Source organism: Pleurodeles waltl, chromosome 6, assembly GCF_031143425.1.
Source record: "Pleurodeles waltl isolate 20211129_DDA chromosome 6, aPleWal1.hap1.20221129, whole genome shotgun sequence".
Classification (NCBI taxonomy): Eukaryota; Metazoa; Chordata; class Amphibia; order Caudata; family Salamandridae; genus Pleurodeles; species Pleurodeles waltl.
This window is the reverse complement of record NC_090445.1, coordinates 52,323,512-52,351,065: the sequence shown is the minus strand read 5'-3', so window position 1 is coordinate 52,351,065 and position 27,554 is coordinate 52,323,512. Positions and strand designations below refer to the sequence as shown.

General features: G+C 44.9%; 1 protein-coding gene across 1 annotated transcript in view; it reads left to right on the top strand.

Annotated features, from left to right (window-relative positions):
* Positions 1–27,554, top strand: part of LOC138299178 (complement C4-B-like) — a 541,079-nt gene that overhangs the window by 271,846 nt on the left and 241,679 nt on the right. The window contains exon 18 of the mRNA XM_069237273.1: positions 19,617–19,728. Coding sequence (XP_069093374.1) covers positions 19,617–19,728 — 112 coding nt within the window. The remainder of the gene's footprint in view (positions 1–19,616; positions 19,729–27,554) is intronic.

Below are 27,554 nucleotides of genomic sequence, written 5' to 3'. Positions count from 1 at the left end.
AATACACAAACTTTTCAAAATAAGTTTTTGAACTCCCTTGCGGGGGAGTTGGGCAATGTTCCCATTATGTATAATCAAATATCGTCTTTGGACTGCTCGCTTTATGTATGAAGTGGTGCTCATAATAATTATAGCAAAACATGTCACCATAATCTTCTTTAAACTGGTAAACATCTTCATTTTCATAGACAGTATAATATTGCAATTCTGTCATCATTGAATCAACTGTTTTCACATCCCAATCATCAGAAACAATGCCTGGTATAACTATATCGTTCATAGATAACTTTAACACATACGGTATTTGAATAATCTCAGTGGGACCATATAGATCAAACGTTACTTTGTCCCACGCAGTTCCATCAGGAATAGGCACTGCAGAAATGTTCACAAAAGACAAGTCTCTACGAATCTTATGTGATGAAAAGTGTGGCTTTAAAACCTCCTCCATTTGTTCAACCGCTGATCTCTCGGGAAGAAAATGACCATGTATTAACAAAAAGAAAGTAACGACAAAACCAATCCAAAGCCAGAAGGCTAGGACAGTGAAGGAAAGCCATACATAGTTCCATGGAAAAAGGAAGTATGTTTCTTTAAGCCAATGTATCAGCTTACGTGTACCTGACAGGTCAGCAGTCGACGAGGCAAACGAGTCCAATAGACCGTTGTTGTAGTCAGCAAAGTAACCAGAGGCAGTTCGTGCAAAAGGCGTTGGCGTAGTCAATGGAGGAGTTGGTGTTTCCTGTGGTGGTACACAGTAGACAGCGCCATCCGTCTGGCTTGTAGTCATAGTGACTTGATCAAATGTTTCTAAGTTTCTTGTCGTTAGTGGAACCAATGCAAGATCATCATCATCCACCCTCCCCAAGCTCGGAGAGGCATCAGTGTTGGTATAAACAACTTGGGGCCAGATGTAGCAAGATCAGAATTTGCGATTCTGAAATTGCGAGTCGGTGCGACTCGCAATTTCAGAATCGCAAATCCTGATGGAGAACGGTGTCTCAGACACCGTCTGCGACTCGCTATGGGGTCGCAAAGTCCCACCTCATAAATATTAATGAGGTGGGTCGCATTTTACGACCCCATAGGGAGTCCCTGCACTCACAGGGATGGTGGCCTGCTGAAGTCAGCAGACCTCCATGTCTGTGACTGCTTTTTCAATAAAGCAGTTTTTTATTTATTTTTCAGCCCGTTTTCCTTAATGGAAAACGAGTTGCAAAATAAAAAAAATAACAAAACCATTTGGTTTCGTTTTTTCAGTGTAAGCAGTGGTCCATTGGACCACTGCCTGCTCTGAAAAAACCTTTTTGGCAACATTCACAAAGGGGAAGGGGTCCCATGGGGACCCCTTCCCTTTTGCGAATGAGTTACCACCAGTGTGACACTGGTGGTAACTGCAAATTGCTTTGCGACCGCATTTACGTTCACAAAGCAATTCTGCATTGCGATGCGAGTCGCAAATAGGAAGGGAACACCCCTTCCTATTTGCGAGTCGCATTCACAATTTGCGAGTCGGTACTGACTCGCAAATTGTGAATGTGCATAGCAGAAGGCTGTTTGCATGGGACAAACTGCGATTATCGCAGTTTGCACCATGCAAACGGCTTCCTACATCTGGCCCTTGAAGTGGAACTTCTTCTCCAGTAGTGAGAGGGATTCGGGAACTACTGGACGTTCCTCTTGGTCGGCTGTGTAGAATCGGCCACATATTGTAGCTTGACATTGTCAATGGAAACAAAGCGATTTTCTTTGGTACCTGGCAACAGTGGTAGAATAACAGTTCTGGTACCGTGTATCCCCAACACAGGGACTGGTGCTTGATAAGAAGGGCCACATTCTTTTTTCACTGCGACCTTTTCACGCACAAGATCCCTAACTCTGGGAATCCAGCCGGTAGGTGTTACTGGCACATCCTGAATTCCTGTGGAGGCAGCACTTTTAGAAGAGTTATCTTCACGGAACTGTTGTAATTCCTGTAAAACAGTGACACGATCATTTATTTCAAAAGGTGTCTCCGCTGCCTTCACACCAGGACCATCAAGATCTGGAACAAACATTTGTGTTCCGAACAGGCACTCATATGAAGTACGACCCCCCAGGGACCTTCTAGGCAGGTTATTCAGTGCTCTCTGAACTCCATACAGGTGGGTTAGCCAACTACGACCCGTACCTAAGACTCTGGCCATTAAGGATTGCTTTAAATTGCGGTTTAATTGCTCCACGACAGAATTTCCCTCGGGATGAAATGGAGACGAGTACTGGAGCTGGACCCCCAACGAAGCCATGGTGTCCCTGAATGCCCTTGAGGCAAAAGCAGGGCCCTGGTCCGAATGGAATGCCGCAACTGCATATGTACCGACAAAGACTCGCAAATCCTTAATAACAGACCGAGCGTCAGCCAAGCGTTGTGTCCACACCCACACAAATCTGGAGCAAGAATCAGAGACTAATATATATATTTGTATGCACTATCAGGTGTTAATGAACCACAATGATCCAAGTACACACATTATAATGGTCTATTTGAGATTAAGAGGGGTGTCTGCGGTGGGCGCCTAACCGTGAAAACTTTAATTTGTTGACAGATGTCACAACAAAGGACATACTGCTTAGTCTCTTTATAGAGACCAGGCCACCAATAACGGGCCTACAATATTGAAATTGTAGCCGCCACGCCAGCATGTGCAGATGCCACCCCTTCATGCGCTGCTTCAATCAATTGTGGTCTTACATCTTTATTGGGGATGTCGCGTACGCCTACGCTTGGGATTTCAACTTCAGCGTTCAGCATACTTCCCATCAAGCTTTTATGGCAGCCATAATGTCTGTGTCTGGTTTGGAACTCGACCGAGTCACTGCAGCTACAGTGGCAACTGCCACTGCCGACTTTGCGGCTTCATCAGCCAAAGTATTTCCAGCAACATGTATTCCAACGCGCTGGTGTCCAAGTGTATGCACAACATGGACTTTCGCTATTGTCTCTTTCAGGTCTGCTACCTTCCCCCACAGTAGTCTGTGTTTTATGGTGTTACCTTTTGAATCTCTGAACCCATTAAAGCACCAGTAATGCAGGTATTCATTATAAGAATGGACACAATAATATGAGTCACAAACAATCAGTGTGAACTGTGTCGGATCTGTATGTTCTAGTGCCATTAATAGAGCTTTTAGCTCAGCCAATTGTGCTGTACAATCCCCTAAGGCCAGGGTATAGGTGTGTTGGGGACAGAATTTCTCCCCCTTCATATAGCCGCTCACGACTGCACATGCAGCAGAATATTGATGTTTAGATCCAATCGCTGGTTGCGCAGAGCCATCGGTGTACATGACTACATGATATTGATCAATAGGCAAGGTGTCAGCGGGAACTGGATATTCTACTTCATATTGTAGAAATTCTTGAGTTTGTAACTTTGGGTCAAAGATGTAGTCTACATCAGTGGCTGTTAAGGACGTAGCCCATTGTATCCATCGTGGATGAAGTTCTTTTGCATTCAGGACGCTAGCTTTTGTAACAGCCTCTAGGGCCGGAATAGGAGAAACAACAATAATGCGTTTTCCTTGGGCAAGAGGTCTTTCTTTAATAACAGCCACCTGCACAGCAGTGAGATTTTTCTCCATGGGTGCAAAGTGTTGTTCAGCAGCGGAATACAGGTGTGATTTGTATGCAATCGGGACTGTCTCACCTTCATTAAATGTGACATAAGTAAAACCGATGGCCCCAGCTATTACTCTGATGACCAAATGTGTCTTACTGTCCAGTGTGTGTAAATGTTTTGCTGCTAGCATATCTGCCTGTAACTCTCAGAGAGTATGTGTATGTTCAATTGTCCAAAATGTTCTTGAAAAATTAGGACGTATTAACTCATATAAAGGTTTTATGCGTGTAGCATAATCAGGAATGTAAGTTCTGCCAAAATTTAGAAAGCCCAACAATGATTGTAATTTTTTAATCTTATTTGGTGGTTGCAGTTGTGCACATTTTTTCTAAAAATTGTGGTGCTAGGCTCTTCCCTTCATTCGACAGCTCATATACCAGGAACAGGACGCCGAGGAAGGCAATTTTTGACTTTTTGAAGTTAAATTTGTAGCCGATTTCGGCAAACCCTACAACAATGCGGGCTACCCGTCTTAAATGTTGTAGTAACTCGTCATCCGTGAGTTATATATCATCCACATATGACAAAGCTTCAGGGTCTATCTCGTGTAAAATTGCAGTCACACGAGCTGCAAACAGTACTGGGCTGTTCTTATACCCCTGAGGCGAACAACAGAAGTTTTTCTGGGAGACTAGTGCGCTAACGCTTGTTAAGTCTCTGCTTTCAGGCGCTATATTCTGGCAGAAGAACCCATTCGAGATATCGGAAGTTGTTTTGTATTGTTTCCACACTATGTTGCTCATTAGTGCAGTGCTATGTGAGTTTTGTATAGCATATGTACGTGTATGTCGGTTTAAATGTCTGTAGTCTAAAACTATTCTGTATGAATGGTCCGGCTTAGCTACAGGGAATAAGGGGTTATTCATCTGTGAGACCCAGGGTTCAATCACACCCTGGTATTCTAATTGCGTAAGTATCTCTCTCACCGGTGCCGTTGCTTCATGTTTTATTGGATACTGCGGTTGTGGCTGAGGTTCACTTTTAATGGGAATGACATGGTATGGAGAATCCCTATCCCACCCTACGTGATATCTATATAATGCAAGTGCTTGTACTAGAGCCCATTCTATAGGGGCGAGAAGGAAGGTTCTCGCCCCTATAGAAGGGGCAGGTGCGGACAAAATCAGGCGGCCAATCTTGTTCGGCCAACAAAATGTCATATATTTTGACTACACGGTCCCAAAAGATTGCGTATATGGTGCGTTCAATGTCTCCTTCCAACTGTAAAGATACTCTATACATCCTATTGGGTTCGGAGACACGCATGTCCGCTGTTTCTACTTGTATAAAGTCATCAGTTGCTTTCACCTCCAGATGCTCTAGAAGATTCCGGCGAACTATTGTGAACTCTGCTGCGCCGTCTAGCAGTGCTAGAGCCCATTTCTTGTTCTTCAAGAGAACCCTCTTCCTGAGTGGCATGTCTGACTGAGACAGCTGCCACTTTTTTCTTTTTAAGTTGTTGTTTTTGTTGTACCGGTTTCTCTTCCTTCTTAACAGAAACCTCCGAAGAGCATTGTGATTCCTTTCTCGGTTTCACGTACTCTGTTCTCCGCTCTGATCGCCCGCCTCTCTCATTTCTCTTTTCCGATGAGTCCTGAAAGGAACGAGATTGGCGTGTATCACTATATTTATAACTATCAGGCGTTTTTATATTTTCTCTATTCCTGAGATTATGGGCCATATGTACAAACACATTTTCCCATAGACACAGAATGGGCAAAACTGCTTGCTACATCTGGCCCTCTATTCTGTGGGGTCTCCACTCGTGGAGATTCTCCCCTTTTTTTTTTAAGTGTTTGTTGTTTTTTCTCCCAGCGTTTGTTATTACCCTCAGGTTTTTGTTTAGTATTGTCTTTATTAATTTTACCCTGAAATTGAGGTTTTTGTGGTCTAGCCCCAAGGCTATCTCGACCTGATCTTGTTGCGGAACATCACGGAGCCGCATGGGCAACTGCTTCCCCTTTAAGGTTACTTAAGATAATTGAAGAAACTGTGGCAAAGTTGCCCATCAGTTGCATCCCTAAATCTAGGGCCTGAGCAGCCCTGTATTCATCTTGAATTTGTTTAAGCACTTCTGGTAGGTTAGCTAGTGTCGGTGTACCGTGTGCCGTCGTATAGAGCGCAGCAAATACTGTGCCCCATGTATTACAGTTTCAACTGTAGGAACCATCCCAAAAGGCAAGCACATAGTTAATATTCTATGTTTATCCTGAGGTCCCGTATGGGGAAATACTGCCTCCAGCGTATTAATTTTTTGTGCTAGCCAAAACGGAGTCTCCTCTTGTTTGGCTGGGACTTTACCCATAATAGAGTGTACAGTCACCGGATTTATACCTGGTGTTATTGCATGTTGTTGTGCTGGAGCAACACGCGCTGGGTTTGTATTTAAAGTCTGCATCACAAATTGTACTAATCGTCTATATATTGCTGTTAACTCAATATATAAGCGTTGAACCTCAGCTACTGCCATATTCGCAGCCGCAGGATGTGGTGTATATGTGGCCAATAAAGGCCAGGTAGGACCGTCATTACTTAGTGGACCTAACCTTACTGGTAATAATATTGTATGGGGTAGGGCGCCATCAAGCCAATTATTATGTTTTTGATAAGATAGAGGTATCTCTTAGTATGCGTACGCCCTGTATTGCCCAGGCATGTTCGCAACTGTATATGTATGAAACGTATTTGAGTTCCCATCACCTGCTGGAAATGTGACCCAAGAGTAGAAAAGTTCTGTTCTATAGGCTGCGTGGGCGTCCACCACAAATGTGACTAGACCTCCCTGGGCCGTAAGGCCAAGTGCTAGTAAATGTGCTGTGAGAGGTTGTTTCATGTTAAGAGCTATTTGTACAACCTGGGGATTCGACATCATAGAAGCACTAAGAGTTCAGAGAAGGGACACCAAGATGGGGTTTTTGTTCCTTTTAACGTTCAAGCTTGAACAACCACCCGCTGAAAAATAGGATTACCTATACGGCGGTGGTGGAAATCCTCAGTACCACGGACGTCTCCAAATACAGAACTGAGGGGTCATTATATAAAAATGAGACCGAGATATTCCGGTGGACCCGAAAATTAGAGCCTGACAAAACATTGGCGGCGCCATGTTGCGTAGGCTCTCATTATCCTAATGAGACTACTGGATTTTGAGCGGCAAGATCATTCACAGTGTGGGGGACTAAGTCTGACCCACAGTGGATGACACTTGTCACTCTAAATCCGGGTTTTGCTCCGGCTAACTAGCAGTGCCTCATCTCTCCCAAATGGAAGAGACAATTGGGCAGCCGAGCGCAAGACATCTTAGCATTTCCCAGGGAAGTCGTGGTCACTCAGGTCACAACCGGTTCTCTCATACACAGTACGGTCTCATATATAAATGACAAAGGCAGTTTAAGTTTTAAAGATTGGTTTAATAAAACGACTGCATTCTAGATAGCAAAGCGTGAGCTACAATAACCAGAACTACACAACACAGTAAGATTAAAATAGTAACGATGAGAGTGAAGCACAAGAATAAGGCTATCATAGTGCGGCTAGATTATTTTCTTTCTAAGTTATATTTTGAGCACAGCATGTGAAGCTCTAAGCCTGCCTTTCAGGTTCCCCCAAGAGGACATCAACCCTCATACCTGAGCAAAGGCCTGTAATCTGTATCAGCATCTGCAACAAGGCATTCAGTATCTAGTTGTAGGTTCCTGACTGGAATCTCCCTCTTGACGTGTACTAGGACTAGGAAGTGTTTTTATAACTAACACGCAGATGTTCTACGAAAATGTCCCTATGTAAGGATGTGTATTTTCTACGAATACTGGAGACTAAACTTGTACCACGTTTACCGGCAATGTACCAGCCTGTAACCTTGACTGAAGCACAGGGCGATCAAGAATGCATTATTTCAGAACACAGTGCTGAACTAAGCTAAACAGTGCGATAGAAGAAATTAAAACAAGACCGTAAAACTGGTTATTGTAAAATAACAGTGTGAAGCCGAATAAAATATATCTAGGGCAAAGTGCACAGCAGCCTAGTATGTTAACTAACGTGCACAAAGCTATATTAAAAATGGCTACACTACAGCATAACATGTAACTCTGGACAGGAATCACCATTTGAACTAACACTAGGAGTACTGTGTTAAAATGAAATTTGCAGTATGCACACGTGAGAAAAATAATACATTCCCTCCCAGCACCCACATGAGTTGCCAAAGGAAAACAAGCTTTGAGAACACTACATGGATGCAAACGCAAGCATTCAGCCCTGCTGTGACAGGACAAGTACATAGGGGTACACCAGTATGCATATGTGCACATACTGGTCAGTGCCACTTTCCTGACATAGGTAGGAAGGTGCACATGCTTTCACACTGTATTCACACTGAGAAAACACCTAGGGCCCCAAAGGAACTTAAAGAGAATCAGCAAAGCCTTGTAGAAAAAGCAAAATGCTTGGGTAAACACTACCTCAGTGTGTCAGGTCGAACACGTGTCACCTCCAGCTGAAAGCGTGGGGGGTTCTACCCAGCTTCTAGGTAGTCCTCCTCACTGAGGCAGAAAAGCCTAGATAGATTATCCACGTTGGAGTAGTTCACACCTGAGCAGTGCTCCACCCTGAAGTCAACCCCTGAAAGGAAATGGACACCCTCAAAACCTTTGGAATCTCAACCCTCATCTACATTAGCCACCTTAGTAGTCTGTGGTCCGTTAGGATCAGGAAGTGAGTACCAAACACATATGACCTCAACTTCTTCAGGGCTTAGACTACAGCAAAGGCTTCTCTTTCTGTAGCACTCCACCTCTGCTCCCGGGGGAGTAGCCTCTGGGAGATAAAGGCAACCGGTTGGTCTAGGCCCTCCACGTTCAGCTGAGATAGTACCGCCCCAATACCATGTTGGGAGGCGTTTGTCTGAAAAATGAATTCCTGGCAATAGTCAGGAGCCCTGAGCACCAGGGAAGAGCAGACATATATACGATTACCCTTTGCTTTTACATTTTCACTTCAAGTGTTTATGAAGGTGATGGCAGTGGTGGCGGCCCATCACAAACAGTCAGGCATCCCCATTTTCCTGTGCCTTGGACGACTGACTCCTCAAAGCCAGCTAGCCAGAGATGGCGTTGTACCATTTACAACTGACAGCGTCTGGGGTGTTTGACCTGGGCTTTTTGCTCAACGAGTCCAAATCTCACCTATGGCCCTCTGTATTGGACGCCACCCTTCTAAGCACCTTTCCTCCATCCCATAGAATAAAAGCCTTCTAGGGGATGGTTCCTTCCTTTCAGCAAGGCGTGTGAGTCCCAGTTCTGAGAGTCCTGCTTTTTAGGTCAAAGTTAACCAGCCAGGACAGCTGTCTGGTTTCCTGAAGTCATCTTGAGGACATGCTTAAGGACATTTTAAGGACATCTTAAGGACATTGCTTACCTTTGGGTTTAACACACATTTCCTTGCTTTCTATTTGCTGCCTTTATTTGTTTTAGGCGGTTCAGCTTGAGTTCGGTCCTTCCCTTGCCCACACATCATATATTGTATCCTTCTAAGACTCACTTTCTGTAAACAGGCCTTTAACTCTTGTTCTTACCTTGTCACATTTTCTGTGCATGTAAACACAAAGGTCAAATGTCAGGCTCCATCTTCCGAGGGAGCTTAGTGTTTACTTTTCTTTGTGTAACTTCAAACTGAGAATATTTATAGCAAAGCATGAGGAATGCAGATTACTCTCCCCATGGATCCTGTTCCTGCCTCTCTCATGTTCCAGTTTACAAGGCTGTAACATAACCCATAAAACAGGCCTGCGGGAAGAAGGTGCATTCACATTCTGTGGCGGTGCTAAACAAATATTCATGCCAGGTTCTTCTATCAAAGCACTGTTGGTTTTAACTCAATGTGACCATCTAGTGAATGCCTATTTGTTGGAGGCAGTGCATTCTGGTTGGCTGAGGCTGGTCCCTAGCTAGGCAGAACACACCACTCCCGTCAGGGTTGAGTTATTACACTCACTGTAGCTTGGCAAAGAGCAGTCAGGCTTATCACAGGGGCAGTGTGTAAAGCAATGGCACAGCAATACCATACAACGATTACACTGAGCGTCACTAAAGAGACTTCACACAAGGCGTGTGTACATAAGTTTTGTATTCAATACACCTCAATTAACACAGCATGAATAAAATATACCTCTGAACAGGAATCACCATTTGAACTAACACTAGCAGTACTAGGCCTAACTATGTTAAAATTACATTTGCAGTATGCACACGTGAGAAAAATGACTACTTCTTTTAGGTCAGCTCCGTCAAGAGAATCACAATTATGCCATATCCCTTCATGAACCTCCGGTAGTACCCAGTGAGGTCCAGGAAGGCTGTCACCTGCGTCCACCTCATGGGTACACAAATGGGAAGTTCCCGGGATAAGAGACAACAGTAAGAGAAATTGCCCAACTCTCATTGGCAGTCCCTCTGCTGGTAGAGAGTGAGAGCACGCCTTCCACTGACCCATCTCTCTCCTCAGAGGTCAGGGAGTGTTTCACTCTCCTCCTCTTCTTCATCCGTCACCATTAACATGGTAACCTCAGACCTCTTGAAGTGTGGCTTGAGGCCATTCATGTGTAGCACCCTTAGGTGCTGCCTCAAAGTCTTGAGATCCACCAGGTAGGTAGCCTCTCCTTTCCTCTCAATCACCTCATAGAGCCTGGTCCTTTAGTCTTGAACGGTCCCTGGCGCCACAGCCTCCATCACCCACACTTTCTGCCAGGGTGTCGACTCCACAGGAGTGGCGTTCTTATCATACCATTCTTTCATGACATCCTGGCTGGCCTCTAAGTTGTAGGAAGCTTGCTTCCACAACTGGGGGATTTGGCTACGGAAGGCCAGCATGTAGCTTACTACATCCCAGGGAGTCCCCTTTGGAGTCTGCTCCCAGCCTTCCTTGACCAAGCTCAGAGTTTCCGTGACCAGGTGCCTTAATAGAAGTTCGGAGGGGCCTCCTAGTAGGCAAATAACAGGCATGGCAGGAGGACATCCCACTTTTTCCTCAGGACCTCTGGTAGGCCTCTGTTCATGCCCTTCAGAGTCTTGTTTAATCTCTTAATAAGATCATTGGTTAGGGGGTGATAAAGGATAGAGAACATATATGTCACTCCACATTCCTTCCACATGGCATGCATGTAACCCAACATGAAATTGGTGCCCCTGTCAAACACCACTTCCTTGGGGAATCCCACTCAGGTGAATATCCCTATAAGGGCCTTCGCCACCGCTGGTGCATTTGTGGTCCTCAGAGGGATCACCTCTGGGTACCTAATAGCATGATCTACCGGAACCAGGGCAATCTTGGGCAGGGCACCAGGAGGCATAATGTCCTCCTGAGTGTATGCTGGGGTGGCCTTGGCACCAGGAAGAGTAATGTCCTCTTCGTTGGACGCTGGGATAGCCTCGGCCAATTCCCTGTCACTCTCACCGGAGGTACATTCTGAAGCAGGTTTCCAAAGTCCTCATCTGTTCCCCCTCTCAGCAGGGGGCTGGGCTATTGTTCCAGACTCCAGCCTCTTCTGGCTTTCTTCTCGGGTAGCAATGGTTTGTGTGGTAACACAGACCCAGTCAGGTAACTCGAACATCTCTACATGGGTCCAGAGTTTCACTTCCTTCCAGGTAGTGTGCTCCTGGTCACTGCCTAACAGAAAAGCCACTGGCATGGCAGGGGTCACAGCAACATTCAACAGGCCTGAAACTTCCTATAGCACCTGGGAAACTGGGAAACAACTCAGTTGTCGCAAGCCATCCCGCAAGCCACCCACCAAGCTGTTGTCAGCCACCACCACTTGGTGGGTGGCTTGCGGAATGACTTGCGACAACTGGGTCGATCAGTTGACTTCTTACCATAGTCATACTGGCCCTGTATACCTCAGAGCCTCTACCCCCTTACCATTGGTGGTTACCCACTGCCTATACTTCACTGTGTTAGCAGTTACATGGATCTTGGGCACATCTCAATGTCACCCAGGGACACCAGAGTAACTCCACTGCCCCCCATACCCGGTCTCCCTCCTCCTCCATCACTACATTGGCAACAATGGGAGCCTTTCCTCCTGAGGACAGTGGCACTTGCTTTGGACATTTAATATCTCCCTTGTAGTGTCTGTACCCGTAGCACTCTTAGCACCCAGGGGTCATTGGAGGTGGTTGTTGTTAGGGGATGTTTTATTTCGGGGACTGGATTGAGGATTTGGCTATGCCCTTTTCCCAGGGGATGCTTCTGGGGACTGGTAGAAGACTCCTTCTTCTTGTCACTCCCCTCTTTCTTTTGGGGGGGCCCTGGCCCTCTTTTTGGAGTCCCCCCAGTGATCTTCTTGGCACTTGGGTGGTGGCCCAGAGTTCTTCTCCCTCAACAAGCTTCTGGCAATCCATCAGATGGCTGTCTACCAGGTGTTGGCACAAATCAGTAATAAAGATCTTGAGGAGCTGCTCCCTCAAAATCAAGTTGTACAATCCCTCATAGTAATTTACCTTGCTGCCCAACAGCCAATGCTTCAGTGCCTTACTCGCATAGTCTATGAAGTCAACTCAATTTTGGGTGGCCAGTTTGTAACTGGCCCTAAACCTCTGGCAGTATTTTTCCAGATTCAGTCCAAACTTACTGACTAGCACAGCCCTCATGACAGGGTAGGTAGTCTGGTCCTCCACATCTAGGGTCAGCAGAGTGTCCCTCCCCATGGGGGGGGGCATCTAGCACCATAAACTACATTCCTAGCTCCCTCCAGTGATCCGGTGTACCTTCAAGGCCACCTTGTAGGCTACCAACCATTTGTCAATGTCATCCCCACCTGGTAATCCTGTACCATATCCTTTGGGATTCAACCTCTACTCTCACTGTTAGACACTGTAGGGGTGCTGCCACCATTACCATTGTTGGACCCTATTAGCAGGGCTCTTATGTCCAACCCTCTGAGGCTGAGCTCATGAGCCATCCTTTTCTCTTCCTTGGCTAGCCTCTTTACAGCCAGAGCTTGGTCTCTAGCTAATCTTGCCTGGGCTTGCTCTTTTTCCAATTCAGCAAGGCCTAGAGCCTGCTCCTTGGCAGTCCTGGAATGCTCCAACTTTACCTTCCTTTCTTCCCTCCTGTCCTCCAGCTTATCTGGGGACAGGCTTCTTGAGGATACATTACTGCCGTTCCTAGGGGGCCCTCCCAGGTCTAGCAAAAGAGGGTCCTCCCCCTCAATAGGTTGTCCGTCAGGGCTTCCGTGGCCCTGTTCTGATCCTTCCCATGCTCCAACTCTCCCCCATTATCCACTTCCACCACAGCGTGGGCCTCTGACAGGCTCTCAAGGCTTCGTGCAATTCCGCTATCCTGGCCTTTCCCTTGTAAGCCACCCCCTTTGCCTGGCAGACCTCCTTGAGGTCTGCCACCATGTAGGTGTCCAAGTCAGCTGGCTCAAACTCTACCTCAGGTAGAACTTCAGACATGTTAACAGACATGTGGAAGAAAAAATTAAGGTCAATGGGGAAAGTTAGTTTACCCCTCCCCAGTTACCTCATTGCCCCTTTTTGGTGACGCCTTAGGAACAAAGGATCGCTTTTTGCCAAACATTAAATAGTGGTGCATAGTTAGTTACTGTGTGATGGTGAGCATTTGTAAATCCTATCCCACCACTTGACCATCAAATGATAGAGGCGGCGCATTCTGGCTGGCTGTGGCTAGGCCCTTGCCTGCCAGGACTCACCACTCCCATCAGGGATTGGTGATTACACTCACCATTTGCACTCACCCTTGGCTAGCTCGACACAGAGCAGGCAGGCTTATCACATGTGCAGTGTGCAAATCAGTGGCATAGCAATAGCACACAATTACTCTGAGCTTCACAGAAGAGACCTCACACGAGGTGTATGCAAATACATTTTCTATTAAACACACACATTAATTAACACAGAATGAGTAACATGTAACTCTGGGCAAGAATCACTGTTTGAAACAACATTACCAGTACTAGGCCTAACTGTTAAAACAACATTTGTGAGTATGCACACTTGAGAAAAATAATACATTCCCTCCCAGCACCCACATGAGGTGCTAAATGTTGTCAGCACGAGACCCACTCTAGCGATTACCCCAACTCAATTATACACAGTCTTAGGGAGCACCTCAGTTCACAACGATTGCAGCAATATATGCAAACAGAGCAATGCAGACCTGACATTAGCTCCGCAGCCTGGACCGTACAGGTAAAATCTAAGGTCAACCTTGTAAGACCTCTCACAAGAATTAACAGGACTGGCAACACTGTCGTGCAGTGTACCAATCACCCACAATCGCTCCCACACTCACTGCACACCACCCAGTGGTACCATGGATATCAATTGGCTTGTAACTTACACACTCGCATACACTCGCCTCCAGGATTCTAATGTGGTGCATTGATATCCGGCAGGTTAGCTGTCATGCACTTGCAGACCCCCTTTGGGCTCCAAACCATTCCTTCACCTCCATCTGGCCCCACTACCCTGCCTTTCAATAGCTGAAGATGCAAACAGCCTTTCCTCGGGTGCTAGGCCGCACACAGCCAGAGTCACTCTTGTTCAGGCACTAGGGACAATATGGAGGGGAAAGGAAGAGATACCAGCAGTGTCCAAATGGAGGTTTGGACACCACTCAGGAAGTTCACTGAGAGGTCTCTGCACCGTGCCTTCCTGCACTGGCCCAGGTCTGCAAAACACGGGGAGGGTTGATGGGGACACATACTGGTCACAGTGGCATCCAGCCGTGCCAGGCACTCTCAAACACAATAGTTACTAAATCCTGCACCTACCTGAGAGGAGGCGCAATGCCTGGGGTGTGATGACTTGAGAAGCCCCAGACGGTCCCGGTTGTACACAAAGGGATACCAGTCCGAACCTCCTTGGATGGAGGCGCTACATCGGGTGCCCAATGACTTAAGTCGCACAGTGCGATTCCGATCACAAACACAAAATGCTCAATGTCGTACCTCCCGAGAATGAGACACAACATCTGGTGCACGAAGACCTGAGACCCACCAGACAATCATTGAGCATAAACAAGAAGGATTCCCTTTCTGTGCCTCCCTGGAAGGAGGCACAACGCCTGGTATGCAATGACTTGAGTCGCACCAGATTATCCAACTACACACACACAAAAGTTCAGCGGAGCCGCACGCAGTACGCAGTAGGATACGGCACTGCTCCTGGGACGCCCACACCTCCGAGAGTCGTCACCTAAGACAAGAATGAGCATGCAGTTGGTGGCTGCATCAGAGAAATGTGACGCACTCGACAAATGCGGACCAAGCAGGGTCCAGCACTGGTGAATCCACTCAGAACAAACCAGCGGCTTATACATGTTGGGGCCCCACTCCCTGAAATGCGGGCAATAATTTGAAAACACCGAACGAGGCAAAACTGATAATATAATTCCTTCTGCGCTCGGACCGCTGCTGCCTGATGAAGTCCAGCCAACAATGTGAATAATTACTAGGGCACTGCTCTCTAGATGATACCAGTAGAAGGTGTAGCTCCCTCTGAGGAGGTCTTTGATGTCCCTGAGACCTTCATGAGAGAACAGAGGACACAGTGCTGTACCCTTGAAGAGCACAGTTCAGAGTGCCACACTGCAATGACCAGTTAGCCTAGTCCAACCACAATGTCAGTAGGTTGAACAGTCTCTTCCTGCGGGCAGTAAATACTCCTTGTGCATAACAGAGTTCTCTGGTACTGTGCACCAAGCAGTCCAGCGCCTCCGTCCTACATTCTTGCAAGTGTAGTTCTAAGTTGCTGAAGTGTGGTACCAGTAGATATACTGAAGTGTGCTTTTGAAGTTGGGGGTGGTTTAAAGGGTTCCCCCTTGAATGACAGATGTCTCCCCTAAATTTCAGGTCTGTCTGCCATGGGGCCATGGAATGCAGATCATTATCTTTAGTTGGGCCATGATCTGGCTCTGAGAGGCCAAGTATCAAAACCTATCCCACCAGTCTTTCCAGCCAGGCTTTCAGCTGTCACAGGCCTGTCCTTGCAGGTGCACAGGTATTATGGGTGTCCCTTGGGGATGCACAGATGTGCTTCCCACATCCTTCAGTGAAATTAAGTTGGAATTATAAGTCACCAAAAGAGAGTTTTTAGAACACATAGAAATGCCCACTGGCATTTCTAGAGCATTACTGACAAAACTGCCTTTACCTTTTCCTTGTGAATCCAATAATAGTAAACACCATGAGGCTGCTTCACTGCAATCCACTGTTGCAGTTCAGGATCAATTGTAACATATCCCCACGTTAACCTATGGGCAGAGCAGCTCTCATGTGTAGTGAAAACACAAATGTATATTCTTTCACTACATGGGCACATTTACCGTGGTGATGCATAATCCTGCAGGGGCAGGCTCTACACAAGCTTTGAGAACACCACACGGGTGCAATTGTGCTTATTCAGGCCTGCTGTGACAGGCCAAGTACATAGGAGCACACCAGTGTGCATATGTGCACATACTGGTCAGCACCACTTTCTTGGCATAGGGGGGAAGGCGTGCATGCTTTCGCATTAAATTCACAGTGGGAAAGCGCCTAAGGCCCCAAAGGCACTTAAAAGGAATCAGCAAAACCGTGTAGAAAAAGCAAAATGTTTGGGGAAACAATACCTCAGCGTGTCAAGTCTAACAATAACGATCTTTCTGTTTACAGTCAGCGAGAACGAGTATCAAACCCTTGCATTCGCAAGCAAAAATGTCTAGTGTACACAACTACACTAAATAAGCAGTAGCCTCAGTATGTGCAACACGTGCAGTAGCACCATGCCATAAATACCTAGACAACACAAATAACTGCTTTTCTGAAAACTACAAATTGGAACCCAGAAACCCACTGCATTACACTACAGCCTTAAACATCCTGTCTTTGCTAAAACATAGTTTATATACTATTTGGTGGATGTATGTTTTGTCAACAATTAAACAGGTGAACATGTTCCACCGAAACAACAGCCTACCACCAGGGCCGGCTATAGCACTGTTGATGTCTGGCACAACACTTTATATTACTTCACTCTATGCCTCTCTACTCTAGTCTGCACCACCCTACTCTTTGCCAGTGCACTTTGTACCATACACCACTGCACTCTTCGGCACTGCACTATACATCAGTCCAGTTTAGGCCACTCCCTTCTACTCTGCACCACTCCCCTCTATGCCACTCTACTCAGCAACAATGCTCTCTATACCTCTGCACTCTACACCGCTACTGTATGCCACTGCATTCTATCCTGCACCATTATAGTCTATGCCATTTGACTCTACTCTGAAACAATCTACTCTATGCCGCTTTACTCCACAGTGCGCCAAATGGCCTCTTTGAAGGGTCACTCCAAAACTTTTTGCCTTCCTCCTCTACTTTTCCGGACCTCATTTTTGCTAGCTTTAGGACTCTGGACACTTTACCACTGCTAACCAGTGCTAAAGTGCATGTGCTTTCTCCCTTAAAACATGGTGGCATTGGTTCATACCAAATTGGTTTATTTAATCTACTTGAGCCCCCAGTAAAGTGCACTACATATGCCTGGGCCTGTAAATTAAATGCTTCTAGTGGGCCTGCAGCCCTTATTGGGCCACCCACATAAGAAGCCTCCTAACCATGTCTCAGACCTGCTATTGCAAGGCCTGTGTGTGCATTTTCAATGCCACTTCAACTTGGCATTTAAAAGTACTTGCCAAGCCTTAAGATCCCCTTTTTCTACATATAAGTCACCCCTAAGGTAGGTCCTAGGTAACCCATAGGGCAGGGTGCTATGTAGATAAAAGGCAGAACAAGTACATATGCGTTTTATATGTCCGGATAGTGGAAAACTCCTAAATTCGTTTTCCACTACTGTGAGGCCTGCTCCTATAGACTAGCATTAGGCTGCCCTCATATAGTTTTTGAGTGGTGTATTCTGATATGAAAGGGGTAACAAGGTCATATTTAGTATGGCCAGAATGGCAATAGAAAATCTTGCATATTGGTGAGGTTGGATTTTATATTACTATTTTAGAAATGCCACTTCTAGAAAGTGAGCATTTCTCTACACTTAAAACCACCTGTGCCTTACAGCCTGTCTCCAATCAACGTCTGGTCTGGGCTGGGCTGGGCTGGTGGACAGCTTCCTTGTGTATTTCACCCAGATAATCACAAACTCAGTCACACCTGCACTCAACTGCATACTGAATGGGTCTTCCTGGGCTGAAAGGGTGGAGGGCCTGACACATTTCAAAGGCTAGTGGCCTGCCCTCACACAATGGACTGCCAAACCCCCTACTTGCACCCTGGCAGACAGACCTGTACTGAAAAGGGAACTTGTGCACTTCAAAACCACTCTTTGAAGCCTTCCCCACTTCAAAGGCCCATTTGGGTATTTAAACAGGGCCTCTGTCCATACCAACTCAGACACTTCTGGACAAGATACCACTGGTGAAGAAACTCTGAACCAGAACCTGCAATCTGCCAAGAGAAGCTGCCTGGCTGCCCAAAGGACTCACCTGACTGCTTTGCTGAAAAGGACTAATGCCTTGCTGTCTTGCTGCCCCCTGTCTCTGCCGAGAAGTGCTTTCCAAAGGCTTGGATTGAGATTGCCTCCTGTTTCCAGAAGTCTCTGGTCCAAAAAGACTTAATCTATGCAAAAAACTCTTTGTGCAGCAAAATATCGATGCACAGCCTGCCAGAAACGATGCACAGCCTGCATCGCGTTGAGAAAATAGCCGCATGCCAAACCTGAACAACGCAGCCCAGCTCCCAGAGTGGAGATCGACGCAGCGCCAGCGTTGTGGCCGGAACTTCGATGCATGGCCCACTGGATCGCCGCATAGCTGAGCTGGAATGACGCAGCCCAACTTCCTGCGAGAAGAATCGACGTAGCACCTTCCGTGCGACAGAAATTCCCCCCCATCACCCACCGGATCTATGCAGCTCCTTTGACTTCTTCCTGCACGCCCAGGATTTCTCTGCATTGTCCCTAGGGTGTTCAAATACCCTGCAACCCAAAGAGGATCCTAGTCCACGCACTAGAAATTGACGCAAGGCCCTGGCTGCATGAAAAATATCTACGCATCATCTGTGTGCACTTGGAGAAACCGACGCACACCTCCCCATTTTCCACACATCTCCTCCTCTGCGGTCCACTTTGTGCTTGCAAGAGACAGTTATTGCTTTTAAGATCTTAAGACTCTTTTTATCATTCCCTAAAGTGATATTTCAACGTGTACTAATCAAATCTTGATCGTTTTGACCTACATTTTTTCAAATAGATATTCTATATTTTTCTAAACCTGTGTGGTGTATTTTTGTGGTGTTTTATACTGTGTGATTGCATGATTTGTTGCACAAATACTTTACACATTTCCTTCTAAGTTAAGCCTGACTGCTCAGTGCCAAGCTACCAGAGGGTGGGCACAGGATAATTTTGATTGTGTGTGACTTACCCGGACTAGAGTGAGGGTCCTTGCTTGGACAGGGGTAACCTGACTGCCAACCAAAGACCCTATTTCTAACAGCCCCTTTAAGTTTTGTTGCGCCGTTGCCGCTACTGTGCTCCACATGTTGACTGTTTCTCTCTGATTGTCCTTTACCCCATGATGGACTCTGGCATCAAACTTCACATTTTGCTGCCTTTTTAATGTATGGATGCATCATACAAAGGTGGACACAGTACTCCCTTTAGGCAACACAGGGACATGAGACATAAATGTGAAGGGAAGTAAATGTTTATAGAATGTTTCTACAAACATTACAGGAAGAATCTGGGGCTGGGTTGTCAGGCACTTCAAAAGCAAAGGGGTTCACAAGCCATTTACAAAATGAAAAGTGCTGATGTGATGCTGGAGTGGGAGGGTTTTGAGATTAATGTGCTACATCCCCTTCATCCCACACATTCAACATCTCTTCCAAGATGAATGTTTATAAGCTCATACAGTCTAACTTCTCCTCTGTTCTCGCAGCCCTTTCAGAAGATGAGGAAGAAGATTTTTTTGGCGAAGACACTATTGAAGCAAGGACTTACTTCCCTGAGAGCTGGCTGTGGAAGACAGTTACTGTGAACAAAAAACACATGTAAGACTGATTGCTAAGTATGGTCCTTTCAGCCTTTTAGAGTCCACAACTTCCTCCACAAGACCTCGGCACTGGTGCGAATGCATGATGGCTAGTCAACAGCAATGTCATCAATGACAGCGCATTCAACCTGTGATCTTATTGTCCAAAAACAACACCTCCACTGGTTCTAAGCTTCTCATTTACAGGTCCTCGCCCATCATCTTTGACAAAGCCTTTTTTTAAAAAAAATGTTTAATTTTTTTTATTTGAGGTAGCAAGGACATGGCCCGAAGGCATCAGAGTGCTTTTCAACACATAGGGTACAGGGTTACATTAATAGTAGTTAAGCTGAGATGTTTACATCAGTGTTTGTGTACAGGAGTTACCACAAGAGACAGTTACAACAATAGGGCAGAGGACATGAACAGTTAAATGAAAGCAGATCAGGGGTCAGTGGAGAAAGTAAATTAGTCTGGTCAATGGTGAATTAACCAAGATGTCTGTGAAATAGGAGGAGCTTGAGGTCCTTTTTGAAGGTTGCTGGGGAGACGGTTAGATGGTGTGAGGGAGGCAGAGTTCCTGATTCTAGTGGCGCTACCAGAGAAAGACTGGTTCATGTATCATTCTTGTCTGAATGTAGTGGTTCCAGGAGAAGAGATTGGACATTTCTGGAACCCCTATGTTCTCCGGAGATTTTCAGGTTCTTGTTTAGATAGGAGAATGAGGAGGAGTGCAGCGTTGTGTGAGGAGTGCAGTCGATTTAGAATTTGGCCCGCGCTACAATGGGGAGCCATTGGAGGGTTAGCAGGGCAGGGGAAATGTGGTCAAATTTCTTGAGACCTAAGGGAAAGCGTGGAGCAGCATGCAGTGTTGCTCTCAGTGGGCCTAGGTGAATTCTGGGAATGCCTAAGAGAAGGGCAATTACATAGTCTAGAGAGAACAAGAGACTGCACCACTGTTTTGAGGTCTTGTTCTGGAATCTATTGTCTGATGCCCCAACGCTGACTAAGTTGGTGTTGTGTGCTGTTCACAATGGCTGCAATGTGGCTGTGAAGATTGAGGTGATTTTCAAGGTTGATGTCGAATGATCGAGCACTTATAACAATGGCGAGGCAGCCTTCAAAGGTGGGAAAGTTGGCCATCCATTCTTGTGCTGGCATTTTTGCTTTCGGAGGTGAGATCAAAAGAAATTCTGTTTTATTTGGGTTGAGTTTTATATTGTGGTTGGACATCCAATTTTGAATCTTTAAGAGTGTATTTGAAAGCAGAACAAAGTCCTCCGGGTATGAGATTTTCAAGTATTTGTGAGTATCCTAGATGAGGAAGAGAATCCCAGAGTTTCTAAGAATCGCACATAGTGGTTCGAGGTAGAGATTGAAGAGAGTCAGGAAGAGGATTGAACCTTGAGGGACACTTTTGTGAACTGTGACTGGTCTTGAGAAAGAGTTGCCCATTTTCACAATTTGGGAACGGTTTGATGGGTAAGAGGAGAACCAGTTGAGGACAGTGCCTCCACATCCCATGCGTATTTCAAGGATACAATGGAGGTCATGCTGGTTGACAGTGTCAAATGCGGCAGATAAATCTAGGCGGACCAGGAGGCAGGAGTTGCCAGAGTCTAGGATTCTATGTGAGTCATCAACCGTTTGGATGACCGCAGTTTCTGTACCGTGAATCCGGCAGAAACCTGATTGGACCGTGTCTAGGACTTAATAAAACATGTAATGATGTACGAGGTTGTTTGTTTGGATGTGTGAGGCTATTTGGGCTGCTACACAACTTTTGAAGACTTTGCCTAAAAATGGGAGTGTGGAGACTGGGCGGTAGTTGTTCAGGTTGTCTGGACCGAGATGATGTTTTTTAAGAGTGGGTTGATTTTACACATTTTTAATCGTTCAGGGACGAGGCCTTTTGTGAGAGGAATTGACCATGGTGGTCGATATGGAGAGTAGGTGTGTGGCAAGAGATTTACTGATAGGGCCTGGAATAGTGTACTGCTTATGATTTGAGAGTTTTACTTTGGAGACAGCTCGTTGTAGGTCCTGCACTGAGATTGGAAAGAAAGATGAGCATGATTGTGGTGCCTTGCATGTTAGAGACTCAACGTTTCAAGGGAGTCGTTGATGGGAAGTGAAAGATGGATGTCTCTCACTTTTTTATCAAATAAATCCACAAAGTTGTTGCAATGGACCATGGATGGCTTAGGAGCCATAGTGATAGAGGAGTTAGTAGACTGTGCAATAACCTTGAACAGGCGCTTCAGTCTATACTTTGCAGAATTCATAAGGGCTCTGATATGGGAGGATTTAGCTCTGAGGATGTGGTTGCTGTATTGTTTTCTCGCTTTGCAAAGATTAGTCATGCTCAGGAAAGATGGTACTTTTCTCCATTCTTTCTAGTATTTTCTGATAAACTTTCATTCTTCATAAAACTCTTTAGAGAGCCAGCGCCTAGGGGGTTTTGGTCTGGATAATTTGCACCTTACGGGTGCACATTTGACAGTAAGGGAAACCATGCTTGAGTTCAAACTTGTTGGTGGCCTAATTGATGTCAAGATGAGGTGTAATCGCAGTTAGGGTAGGAAAAGCCATGATGACCATGGCTTGTGTGTCAAGGTTGGATGTGTCTCTAACCATAATTGCTCTTTCTTGTGTTTCCCATATGCTTTGGTGTGAAGGCCGGTTTTAGAGAATGGGTTCTGCATGTAATCAGACCAGTCAAGAGGGATGTGGTCATATGTCTGTAGGTAGGGGGAGTTGGAGATTATCAGATCCAGAATGGCACCTTTGTGGTGTGTAGGTTTATGACAGTGTTGTTGGAGATTGTTGGCATTGCGAAAGGAGGTATAAGTGTCCACATAACTGTTACCCATATCTCCCCAGTGGATGTTGAAGTCACCAAATAAGATATTGTTGTCACAGCTGATAAATTGAGAGGTGAAGACACACTAGATGGTGTCCATGATGAATGGCCTGTTTGTCATCTAGGTGGTGTCTTGTCTAATAATCCCCTCCTAGTAACTTAGCTTTGTCTGCCGTAAAACTCTGACCATCCTGGAATTGATATATCCATATAAAGGACACCAATAAACTGCATGTGTGTGTTTTTTTTTCTACCATATCATCACACCACAACTTGCATCTCTGGGCTACCATATCCTACACATTATTGAATCACTACCCTTATTCTATAATTATCAAATAATGTATAATATCATAGCCCACCATACACCATCACACAAACATCTACCTATACATTCTTTCTCTGAAACACCAGTGCTATTAAATTAATGCTGGAATCTTCAGACCCAGAAAGCCCAATGTCTGAGATGTATGGGAGGTTCAAACACTATCACCATAAGGTTCAGTAGGCTACTTAAAAAACTGGCCAAGCCACAATGCTTGTATTAGGGAATCTTTTGATCCTAAGAACTTTTTGACAGACTTCAACAACTGTTTCTTTAAGTGAATCAAGGCTCTCTGCCCCAGAGTCAAACTTTTTTCTTTCTGCTGCCATACGCAAGAACATGAAACCCCCTCAGTCCAACCTGTCACTGATTTAAGTATACAACACTGCCAAAGCTTTTATGAAACAATTAGTTCCTTCTTTATCTGGATCCTTGTGCAGCAGTAAAATTTGAATAAGCCTCCAAAATGATTGCCACCTTCCTTCACTCAAATCAACAATGGATCCTTTGCATAAAAGACGGTCACACAATACTTAAACACAAAGTCATCACTATCTCCTAAAAAAGGACAGTGTATCTTGTAAGAAGGAGTGGGCAATAAATTCCTCTCCAATGGCAGAGTTTTGGCCACTTTGCGTTATGCTTGTAAAGCGGAGTTCTGGACAAATGCCACCAACCGCCATGTGGTGGAGTTTTTTCTTGTGTGCAGCTCACCAACAGTAAGTTGGTGAGAGAGAATTGGCATTCCCTAGCAAGATTTTCATACGCTAAGAGGGCAACTTTTGAGATTTTCTTACAGCAAACAATTGCGTGCGGTTGCAACCATTCACAGTTAGAAAGCTGCTGCTTGAGTATAAAATCTACTTGTGCAACAGTGAAATCAACTTGAACGGCAGTACCCTTTGCCATGACGCATTGTGCCATTTGTGCTAATTATACTGCATGGAACATGCGCCCAGTGCTAAAATCAGCATGAGCAGCACACCGTGCCGATTTCCACTTTTTCACTGACCTCCGCTGAATCTTGTAATGTTTTCATGTAACTCTGCAGAATTCTGTGGCGAGAAATTCCACAAGTTCTGTCCACCCCTGCTCTTTAGGACCTCCACTCTGCTTTAGTTTGTTGCATGTTCAAGCAAAGTTCCACAAACCCTTCATCCACAATCTGTCAAGCTATTTAAAGGCTATGGAATAGAGATCTCTCTCTCCAATGTTTGTGATACCTCTAGTGGCATTGAACAAAGGCCACATGGGCTTATTAGTTGTATGGAATCTCTGGCCTCCCGTCAAGCCTGTGCCTTCCTGCAGCTGGTAGAGGAGCGGGGTGCGGCACGACGCGGTGTTCAGGTAAGTTTCGTTTTTTTATTTTAATTTTATTAATATTTTCTAACCTCCCCCAGCCACCCCTCTTACTTCCACCCTGCCTGTGCCGTTGATAACGCGTCCCGCCCTAAATAGTTTACTTAAACTGGGACTCGTTTTAGGCCAATGAATCTTTTGACCCTGATTGAAGACACCTTAGTACGAGACAATTAATCAGCGTAGAAATCACTAGGTCAATAATTTTCCCAATATCCAACATGTCAAAATAAAACCACTTTAGATAATGCATTAATAAAGTGTAATCACACCATGACCCTTCAGCCATGAATAACCACCCCAAATTTAGTAAGATTAACAATATTTTATTCCCTATTGATTTCACTCTACTAGCAAGTTTATTAGTCTCTATACTAGGAAACACATCAGCAATGTCACAATATGGCAACTCGAAAAAGATTTCAGCAAAGCAAAGATCATAAATATTAGAACAAAGCATGGCGTCAACATAGGTTAATCTTAGCAGAGTATCATTAGCGCATTATTCAACAAAGCATAGATTCATTCATTTGTCTATTTGGGTCCGTTTTAGTGAACTCCGTAACTAACCTCGAATTAGCATTATCATGTTGGGCTTTATGCAAAACAATTTAGCAACACAAATTTAGAAAACATCTAACTATGGCCTCTATCAAAAGAGCAGTTGGGACCTAGAAAGGAAAGGCAAACAGGCAATTACAATTTCATCGTTATATAGTTACCCTCCGTAATGGGTCAGCATACAGAGTCAGTCTTCGTCCTCAGGACATCAGTTGATTCACCATCAGCCAGGAAACGCAGCAAAGTATCAGCAAGACAGGTAAAAGGGACACTTCCCTCATAAGGAGGAAAAGTATAGAATGGGCAAGGCAAGGGTAAGGATAGTTTGAAGAGTCCGACAGCAAAGTCTTTAGGCAGAGTGACAAAGTGACTAGGTAACAGCAAGAATGGCACGTAATGGCAAGGGCAAAAAGGTGGCTCGGAATGGCTGATTTCTCCTCGTGCCACGGGGTTATATCATCCTTGTACAGTCTCCTAATTTCAAATTGGGTAACTTTTGGTGCATCATTATTTCCATCCAATAATCAGGTAGTCACCTCATTAGGATTGTCACTTTAGAACAGTTCTCATGTAGTTTATTGGCTCCTGTAATTGACGTCTCAATCGGGTAGAATGTCAGGTACAGGTTTTTATTCTTGCAGGCTCCGTCAGTAGTTCCATTGTCTATACCAGTTCAGGCGACCTTGTACCTGTTGCAAGTTTACACTGTTGCATTCGGCAAGAATGTCTCCTTGAGCAAGTCGGGTCTCATGAGAAAGAATTTACTACGATTACACACATCTTCTAGCTTCTGGAAAAGTACAGCTGCATGTCCTTCAGCAAGTCAGCACATTGTACGTTAGAAAAACACATTTAATAGGAGACCGGCCCCTAGGCCCCGACTCATGCTAACTAAGGCCTAGTAATTAATTTTAGCAACCTCTTAACATATAACTCTTAACACTAATACAAAATCATACATTAGTACATCAATAATTCATTATTATTCAGTTTCATTAATCATCGTAAACATTGGTGGCCACTCCCCGTGGGAACATTTGGAACACACGTTTAGAATAACACAGCAATACATTTTCTATGCGGCATCATTATACATTAATCTGCAAACATTTAATTGTTAATTTTGATTATAATAACTACACTCCAACAATCCCTCCTCTGATGACACTTGTCATCACACAATCCCTTCTTTAACAAACATTTCACCTTTTCAATTCCTTCATTTCAATTTCTTCTTTCTGTTTCGCCTTTTCATATCGTGCTCTGAACATTTTCTCCCTTTTCCTTTCTTCCCTCCTCGCTTTATGTTTTGCCAATTTTACCTTAACTCTTTCATAAATTTTGCTCAACAACCATGGTCCAAATAAACAAGCCAAAACGATTACTATTCCCTGTATTAGTTTCCCCAAAAACCCATGCCAAAGACTACTACACCAACTTCCCACATGCGCAAAACCCTCTCCAACCTTTTCCCAAACTGCTGGTTCTTTCAGTTCCTTCAAATCTGCACTGTCTCTTGTTAGGTTAGTAAGCATACTTCTAATCTCATTACTATTATCCGGTATGTAGGCACAACAGTGACGCTCATTAAGCATCTTACAGAGCCCGCCACTTTTCGCTAAAAGAATGTCTAAAGCAAGCCTATTTTGAAGAGTCATAGCCCTCTCCGCAGCAAGTTCAGTATCCCTCAGGAGTATAGCCCCTGTGAAGTTTGTCAGCATGTTATCCACAATAGTAGACAACTTTCGAATCTTTATGGAGTTCAAAATAACTCCCACTGAAGGAATTATTGCCCCAAATATATCTCCCACTACACCAGCAGCAGTTTCTCTCTTTTGTCTAGCTCGAAGTAATTCAGTCACTTTCGGAAATTTCTTTAGATCATCTAGTTGATAGATCTTTGGAAAAACTATTCCCAAATAACATGTCCCATACCATCCGTTTGGAAGACGGTAATAAGCACTAAGTCCACAAATGTAATAGACCCCTGGGATCGCTTGATCCATTCCATTTAGCATGAAAGTCCATTTATTCTGAAACAAAAGCACATGCTTACACTCACTCGTTCCCACAAACACATTGTCATAATATGATTTTGGTCGCGTAATGCAAAGCCTACCTACATGGTTTGCATCTAAAGCTAGCTTCCCTTGTTCCCTAACCCCATTACTGCTATTACTAAGGAATGCTCTTTGCTGCAAGCCCTTTTCTAATTTTCCCTTTAAAACCCTCCTTCTATCCTCAGTGTGATCTAAAAAGCTCTTTTCTATGGATGTAAGCAAGCATGTCAAATTATTGCGGTGCGCATATGATGTACTAATTGTCATTCTAGGCTCGAAGAATCCCTTAATCAACTTTATGGCATAATATTTAGCTACACTATTCAAATCTTCTATGATAGGCACATAAGAAAACACGAAATCATAATTCGAGTAAAAATATTGCACTTCTTCCTGGTTATAGAAACGCGTTAGTAGCAGAATACAACTAATTCTGTATGTTAATGGCAAGCTGTGATATGTAACTCCCTCCTGGATTGAAAGAGGGATTTGTGTACACACATAACAAGCCTTTGCATCCATAGTGTCAACATACTCACTTAGCAAGCGATAGAAGACGTTAGTAGACAGCTCCCCTTTTGTATTAGTTTTGTCATGCAGATATTTCGTATCTTGCTGAAACTTATCCCACGGTGTTGGAGTAGTAGTCTCAGAAACTGTAGCATTGTTAGTTTCAC